The sequence below is a fragment of the Salvelinus sp. IW2-2015 genome, linkage group LG25 (genome assembly GCF_002910315.2).
Source record: "Salvelinus sp. IW2-2015 linkage group LG25, ASM291031v2, whole genome shotgun sequence".
Classification (NCBI taxonomy): domain Eukaryota; kingdom Metazoa; phylum Chordata; class Actinopteri; order Salmoniformes; family Salmonidae; genus Salvelinus; species Salvelinus sp. IW2-2015.
Genome location: NC_036865.1, coordinates 4636348 through 4645095, shown reverse-complemented (window position 1 = coordinate 4645095; position 8748 = coordinate 4636348). Strand labels below are relative to the sequence as shown.

General features: G+C 43.0%; 1 protein-coding gene across 1 annotated transcript; it reads right to left on the bottom strand.

Moving 5' to 3' along the window:
• Positions 1-212: 212 nt before the first annotated feature.
• Positions 213-8451, bottom strand: bag3 (BCL2 associated athanogene 3). The gene is made up of 4 exons (XM_023969971.2): positions 7904-8451; positions 4385-4717; positions 3818-4168; positions 213-3658 (listed from the first exon to the last, which is right to left on the bottom strand). The coding sequence occupies exons 1-4, from the start codon at positions 8096-8098 to the stop codon at positions 2495-2497; spliced, it is 2043 nt and encodes a 680-aa protein (XP_023825739.2). The 5' UTR covers positions 8099-8451; the 3' UTR covers positions 213-2494.
• Between the last annotated feature and the right edge of the window lie 297 nt (positions 8452-8748).

Genomic DNA, 8748 nt, shown 5'->3' with positions numbered 1-8748 from the left:
CTGCTTGCATAATACACCTGAAGTGTTTCTCATAAGGATTTACCTTAAATGTCTTCCTTCCGTAAAGGGAACTGTTTGGGCTTGGCATGGAGCCCCTCAAACGTTTTCCTTAGGTAAGTGCATACTTAAGGGGATTTACAGTAGTTTGAAGGCATGTATGACAGAAAGAGTCTCTGGTTACCATGGATATGACCTGATTCACTGACTGAACATTAGGCAAAGAGATCACATTTATTTTGAGAGATAGCAAAATAGAACTTCTACATTCAAGACAGGAGAAAAAAATTGATTCAGATGATCATAAATCAAGTTTCTATTACTTTCTTGCACATCAAGCTAACTTACAGAGTAGGTAGCTAGCTAGCCATAGGGCGGCGCACAATTGGCCCAGCGTTGCCCAGGTTAGGATTTGGCCTGGGTAGGCCGTCATTGTAAATAAGAATTTGTTCTTAACTGGCTTGCCTAGTTAAATAAAGATTTGTTTTAAATGTAAGCTAGCTGGCCAGCTATCTTTGTAGCCATGGATTGTGCACCTGCCATTGTTTAGCTAAGTAGCTAGCTATCTAGTGCATTCGGGAAAGTATTCAGACCCCTTGACTTTTTCCACATTTTGTAACATTACAGCCTTATTCTAAAATTGACTAAATAGTTTCCCCCCTCAATCTACACACAATACCCCATAATGACAAAGCAAAAACGTGTTTTTAGCCATTTTTGCACATTTATAAAAAAACTAACAAGAAATAGAGTTTCATAAGTATTCTTTACTCAGTACTTTGTTGAAGCACCTTTGGCAGTGATTACAGCCTCAAGTCTTCTTGGGTATGACACTACAAGCTTGGCACACCTGCTGCAGAGATGGTTGTCCTTCTGGAAGGTTCTCCCACCTCCACAGAGGAACTCTGTCAGAGTGACCATCGGGTTCTTTTTCACCTCCCTGACCATGGCCCTTCTCCCCGGATTGCTCAGTTTGACCGGGTTGGCCAGCTCTAGGAACAGTCTCGGTGGTTCCAAACTTCCTCCATTTAAGAATGATGGAGGCCACTGTGTTCTTGGAGACCTTCAATGTACCCTTCCCCAGATCTGTGCCCCGACAGAATCCTGTCTCAGAGCTCTACAGAAAATATATTCGACCTCATGGCTTGGTTTTTGCTCTGACATGCACTGTCAACTGTGGGACCTTATATAGACAGGTGTGTGCCTTTCCAAATCATGTCCAATCAATTGAATTGACCATAGGTGGACTCCAATCAAGCTGGAGAAACATCTCAAGGATTATCAATGGTAACAGGATTCACCTGAGCTAAATTTTGAGTTTCACAGCAAAGGTTCTGAATACTTATGTAAATAAGGTACTTCCGTTGTTTTTTAAAATTTAAATTAAATGTTTAATGTAAAACAAAAAGTGGAAAAAGTCAAAGGTTCTGAATACTTTCTGAATGCACTGTATACACCTAGCTAGCTGGTTGATGTTTTCCTTTTGCAACCAGGGCAGAGGACAGCAACATTGACCTCCACATTTGCTGTGTACATTGATATGATATCCATAGTAAATGAAGCACAAGGGAACTCATGGGCACCCTTAACTTTTTCACTTTATTTAAGGGGGAAATTCACCTTAAAATGTTTTGTGCAACTGACTTAAAGTTAAGGAAACTTTAAGGGGAAAAGATAAAGGGGAAATTAACTGAAGATGTCTTATGCAACCAGGCCCAGGACAGCAAAACAGGCAATGCACCTACAGGCTGAAACTAATGAAACCCAAATGAACCATATCATTTGTTGGGTATGTGTGTGAAATAACTTGTTTGTTGTTTTTTTGAGAAACAAAGAAGAAGATTTTGCTCTCAAATGGCTCTTGTCATCTGAGGCACAAAAATAAATACTTTTCTCTGACTGAGTCTTTAACATTCACTAACATTGATTTGTCCCATTTCTTCTGACGGAATCTGAGGTAAATATTGTTTCTCGAAGTAGTCGATTAAAAATAAGAGGGAAATATTAAACATCTCTGACAATTTCCACAGAAGCCCTTTCTTATAGAGGAGATGTCTACTACTATACATACCAGTGTTCTTGAATATTAATTGAATAACTTTAAAAACAACCACATCACATGAGCCGAAATTAACTACATACAGGTAATTTTTTTTCTTATATATGGATGGATAAAGGCCTCTTATATAACCTCTATTATGCATGTCTCTTTAACACATTGATCATGAAAATGGTCTTGCAAAAATACATTGGCACAGCAAAAGGCAACAACAATGGCTTAACATCATTGAATACATGGTGCACTCAGATACCACCATAGAATGTGGTGAATGCCAGACAATACCAACACTGTAAATTAAGTAATACATGCATCGTATAGTTCATATGTGATATCTGCAGTTGAAATGCGGGTATAGGGAGCATTGAGAGCAGCCTATTTCCACGTTCTCTTTGATTACGTTTCTCTCCTCTTCACTATAATAAAGCTATGCAGTCATTATGAGATCTCTCTGGCCATTTCCACATTCGCTTGGCTGATCATGCTGGGCTGCTCTACTTTCTGTGGCGGGCTGTCACCCTCCATCGGGGACTCATTGACTGACCCCGATGGCCGCTCATCCAGCATCTCCAGTGCATCCAGTGTGGTTTGGACCCTCCGGACTCCGTCACGTCGCGCCTGTCGCACGTCCACACGCCCCTCTGGGTCCACTGAGTCCAGTGCCAAAAGCTCTTTGGTCAACAGCTCCTCCAGCAGCAAGTACCTCTTATCGTTCTTCTTCCCATCAAAGCATTTCACTTCTTGCTCCAGTTTCACCACTCTCTCCTCTATCTTTTGCACTTTAGCCAAGCCTGGGTGACACTGAGCGCCGGGCTCATTTTCTGCTTTTGGGGGCAAGTCCTCCTGTGGAGCAGGAACAGCCACTGGCTCCTGGGCTTCTGGTTTCGGGGACATCTGGACTGTGATGTTTGCTGTCTGTTGCGGCTGCAGTTGCGGCTGTGGCTGGGGTTGTTGTGGAGGTTGTGGTTGTTGCTGGGACTGTTGTGGTTGCTGATACAGCTGTGGTTGCTGTGGTTGTTGGTACTGTTCCGGTTGTTGGTATTGTTGTGGCTGTTGGTACTGTTGTGGTTTTTGGTACTGTTCAGGTTGTTGGTATTGCTGTGGCTGTTGGTACTGTTGTGGTTGTTGGTACTGTTCAGGTTGTTGGTATTGTTGTGGCTGTTGGTACTGTTGTGGTTTTTGGTACTGTTCAGGTTGTTGGTACTGCTGTGGTTGTTGTGATTTTTGGTACTGTTCAGGTTGTTGGTATTGTTGTGGTTGTTTTGGCTGTTGGTACTGTTGTGGCTGCTGTGGGAGTTGTTGTGGCTGCTGTGGGGGTTGTTGTGGCTGCTGTGGCTGTTGTTGTGGCTGCTGTGGCTGTTGTTGTGGCTGCTGTGGCTGTTGGTATTGTAGTGGCTGTTGTTGATAATGTTGTTGCTGCTGTGGTTGTTGTGGTCCATGGTACTGTTGTGGTGGCTGCTGTGGTTGCTGTGAGATCTGTGGCTGTTGACGCTGCTGTGAGTCAGCCTCTCTCTGCGCTGTTTGGGGATACTGAGAGATGTCCTGCTCCTGCTCCATTCTGTGGGGTGATTCTCTCTGTGGCACATGGTGGTGGACCTGGACCTGGGGAAGTAAGAAGGAATTATTCATCCTGAATTAACATTATGTCAAATTTGCCAGACTGGCATTTGTGGCTATGTATATGAGACTTTTTATTTTGAAGAATCTTACTGCTATTGGCTGACTGGCAAAAGGCGTTGTGATGAGGGGGGGAAACGGTACCTGTGGTCTTTCTGTAATGACCTGTGCTCTGAGGGGAGACTGGCTCCTTATATGCGGTGGGATATGGATGGCGGCAGTCTCACGGTGCTGGGGAGGTACGCTCGGGGACGGGGAGGCTCGCTCCCGGGAAGAGGGCGTGGCTCCATGATGACTGCTCCAGTCCTCTGGCTGCAGTCGGTGGAAGGAGGGCTGGTGCTCTGTGTAAGCCGGAAAGCGCTGGGTGTAGAGAGCGGGATTGACAGGGGCTTGTTGTGTGTGACCTCCGGCCCTCTCGTGGATCACTGGGATGGGGATGTAACCTGCCTGGAGGCCTGTGCTGCTGGGTCGCGGGGGCTGGTGGAGGGGATGGCCCTAAGGAATGAAAGTCCAGTGTGAATCAGAGGAAGTACAATTGCATATTCAATATTAGAAGTAGTCTAGAAGTAGCTAGAGGTTTTGTTTGATTCCAACATCAAACACGTGTGTAACTCGAACTTTCCCTGCAAATCCTCCAATGACATCAATGTATGGTTTTAGCAAATGGTAAGAGTTAATGCGCAGTAATCTCAATAGATAAAACAATCTCACCTCAGGTCCTTGTAAACTAGGCGAACAGGACATGCAGGGCTCAGGAGTAGAGCTCTCGGAGGAACCCTGCAAAGGAGATCTAGGCCTGCAGTGGAGCGTCGGGGTGGGGGAGGGTGTCCGCCCTTCTGCCCGTACATTTTGCAGAGCAGTCGGCTGGATGTAGGAGAAACACGGGTGTTGCTGACGGAGGTCTGCGCCTTCATGGCAGACTGGAATTGGGATGTAACCCTGGCGGAGGGTGGGGTGCTTCATGTCCTTCACAAAGGCCTTCTGCATCTCCTGAGGACTCGGCTCTGGTGGCACACTTGGGCCATTCTGAGACAACTGGCTGACCTGAACAAGAAAACAAAGTCTGAATTAATACATATTTAGGATATGAAGATAAGTAATGTGAGTGAAACTCTAACCCCAGAGGCAAGCAATTATTGCCAATCCATCATAAAACATTCAGTTAATGTATTCTACAAGGGAATGATGTCCAACATCCCGGACAGATTTGTTCTTTCTTATAAACTAAGGAAGAAAGAGCAATTTAATATCTTAGGCTACTGAGATTCAATTGAGATTGATTGAAAAGAGCATGTTTGCTAGAGGCTGAAACAAATGAGTCTTCAATAGATTCTGCTCTGGCATCCAGGCTATAAGCAAACATCATTAGGTACAATGTGAAATATCCCTGGGAGATGTAAAAAGTATCACCTCCCTGGACAATTGGAAGAGGAAACTAGTTCTTATCCAATTGCAAGTATGTGCCTGTCATAAGAAGCATACCATCACTACATGTGGATATGAAGAGTATGCATTTGTTGGTTTGCTAGGCAGTATTTGCTATCATAAAACATAACAAATCATATTTATCTTATGTCCTCATATGGGTGTCTCACAGTAGAGACAAACTACTCCATGATGCTGCCTTGGTGATCACCAGGAAAACCAATTAAGAGTGAGACACCTGACAGTGACAGCGGAAAATATAGTCTCTCTGTGATATCATTACATGACCAGTTTTGCTTTGCCATGCAAATCTAATTAGCAATAAAGTATATTTAATTGTGAGTGATTTAAGAATACTCCAATATTTGCTTGCCTTCAGGCTACACATGTGTATTGTCACAATGTAACTTAAGTTGTCTTGAGGCCTGGAGAGCACAAGCCAAATATTTCAGGGGTGCGTAACACAGTCCAACAATACCAGATTCAGTAAGGCCCACAAATACAATGTTCCTCAGCTCAAATATTTAGAAAAAAAGATCTAGGTTTTCTTGTTTGTGGTCAGAATATAACTGGTTCACCAACAATTATAACCTTAATGCTTTGTTGTCTTTTATGATTATGCTGTCATCTTATGCTTGCTTCTATAAATGACGTCACACTGCTTGCTTAGCAAGTACCGCTTCCTCCTGATTCGGCGCAACACTGAAGGCTCGAACCCAGAACCTCTGCCTTGCTAGCACACGTGACCATGGTGTAAAGTGATTAAGTAAAAATACTTTAAAGTACTACTTAAGTTGCTTTTTGGGGTATCTGTGCTTTACTATTTATATTTTTGCCTACTTTTACTTCACTACATTTCTAAAGAAAATAATGTACTTTTTACTCTGTACATTTTCCCTTACACCCAAAAGTACTCATTACATTCTGACAGGAAAATGGTCCAATTCACACACACTCAAGAGATCATCCCTGGTCCTCCCTACTGCCTCTGATCAGGCAGACTCATTAAACACAAATGCTTAATTTGTAAATTATGTCTGGCTATCCGTCAATAAAAAAAAAACGTTTAAAAATTGTGCAGTCTGGTTTGCTTAATATAAGGAATTTGAAATAATTTATACTTTTACTTTTGATACGTAAGTACATTTGAGCAATTCCATTTACTTTTGATACTTAACTATATTTAAAACAAAATACTTTTAGACTTTTACTCAAGTAGTATTTTACTGGGTGACTTTCACTTGAGTCATTTTCTATTAAGGTATCTTTACTTTCACTCAAGTATCACAATTGAGTACTTTTTCCACCACTGCACGTGACCACACTACTGAAGCATCTTACCAGTCGGTGCCAAGCAAAAAGCTAGCTATTCACTGGTGCGAGTGGGAACATTGCAGGCTGAGAAGTAAGCCTCACACATTCCCATGTGCTACACTTACATACTTCTACAAGGTGTGGCTCAAACTATAACCAAACTGTCCAAACTGGAAGCATGTCCTACAGACAGAGCTGAAACAACAAACTGTATGTGTGGGTAGTGCGTGACAAAGCACCAGACTCCACTGGTACATGATGCAAAATAGCCTCGGCTTAGACAAGTGGGAGCAACCCACTGAGCAAAAGTCTATATAAGTCCACTCTACACAGTTTAGCACGACAAAGATAAGTGTCCACAAGACTATGTAGGCCCATTGGACCTACTGTATTGGAACAGTCCCAAGCTCCCCATGACTATTTAATTTGTCTGGTAATAAATCATTCAAATGAATTATGATTTGAAATAAGTACTGTGTGAGGCATAGTGTTGTACTTTTTAATTGACATAATTCCTGTTATGCTTTTTTGATACAACAACAGTAGTTATGAAACTCTGAACGACCTTTTGCCCTCTGCCATTTTGGCAGGGTCCCTGTACACTGCCAGCATAGCACCAATTTTATCTCCTGACAGCTGTCTTTCTAGCAGATTCTTAGTGACACTAACTTTGGACAGCAGCAAGTGTTGATCTTCCTAATGCAAGATGCCAACCTAGGGTCTGCTCCCCAACACCTAAGTTGACACAGTTCTTCAGGACACAGTTTAATGGTGTAAAACCATATCACCAATTTCTGTGATTTGTTAATTTAATGTATTGTAGATTACTTGGAGCTGTTATATATGCGCAGTAGGCTACTGGAGTTGGGTGGGTGATGAACCCACCTCAAATCCCTTTTAAGGAAAAGTTTTAGTAACGGGTATAAGCAATATGAACAAACGCATTCTAGGTGGCCTAATAGGCTTTAAATAAACATTATGGAGATGTCCAAACACTCAAAGCCATGGCTTTACATATGACTGCAGTGCGTCATCAACCAACCAGCCACGCTTAGATCATCACACAAGAACATAACCTAACAGCCATTGCCCGTTATTTAACCCGTTATAATGCACGAGGGAGAGGGCTGGAGCCTAAAAGAGACAACATTCCATTGCGTTGGCGTATATGAAGTCTAAGCAGATATGAAGTTTGAGCAGTGGCAAGTTGTAACCTATGTTTCTAAATGTTAAAGAAAAGGAGAGAGAAGTTTAGCCTACTATAAATAGAATATGCCCACTCTGTCTCCCTATAATAAAAGCCAGTGCGTATCAGAGGCAGTGACCATAATTAACCACTGAAGCGCTTGGTCGACGGCCATTCCATATACTATATATATTCTGTGTTGTGTCTGCCATGCTATCAGCAGACATTACATTTTCAATCCAAGTTTCCATATCACACTAGCCCTCCCACGCTACACATCGTTTTTACAAAATCCATTAGCCTACCTTTTTGACATCGTGTCTGGGGTCATTCCAGCTTGTTGTGCGATTAATGTGATCCACAAAAAAAGGCCATCCTGTCTGTGGGTCAATTTTAATTTCCCATCCTGGGGGTAGAGGGTCGTTGTTATTGGCCATATCTACCATTGGTGACTGTGTCTTCATGCTGCTCAAACTCCTTGATCCTTTATACTGTGCCATGTTATACAGTCAACGGATCCTTTAAAGATTCCGCACGGTGACGTGTGGGAAAGGGGGCTGGAAGTTTCTCGAAATAGCACCGTCAATGTTGGGATTGGGAAAAAATTGCCACCTCCAGTGTCTCGAGATTCAGGGAGAAGGTTCCAGCCTAACAGTGAGGCGATCTGGCATTTACAACCATGACAGGAACACCTGTTTGTTTGTATGTATATTTCCCAATTTAACGATACGCCATAGATTCCAATAATAGCACTACTTCACACGTGGTGGTACAATGTATTCAGCTCAGAGCGTGGCTACAGTTATAAATGTATCGTTGGTCAATGGGCGGATTCGATAATGCTGAGCCGCCGGGAACCGGTCTATGGCCCGTGACGTGAATGGGCAAAAGCGGTGAGGGAGGAATGCACCCTTCTCAAATCGAACAGGAATCTGCGCCGCTCGGTGATGTTGTCAACAAGGCAGCACGGTGCATCATCCAGAAACAGAAAGCATTTGTTTTTCATTAAATATATGTTTGAATCAAAATCAATCACTTTTGCACGTGAAAACAGACTCGTTACTCTAAGTGTAATTACGTCACTTTTGTTTTGAGCCGATTTCACCGTGGGCTTTGAACGGGCACCTGGCTCACGACCAAGTGGTAGCCC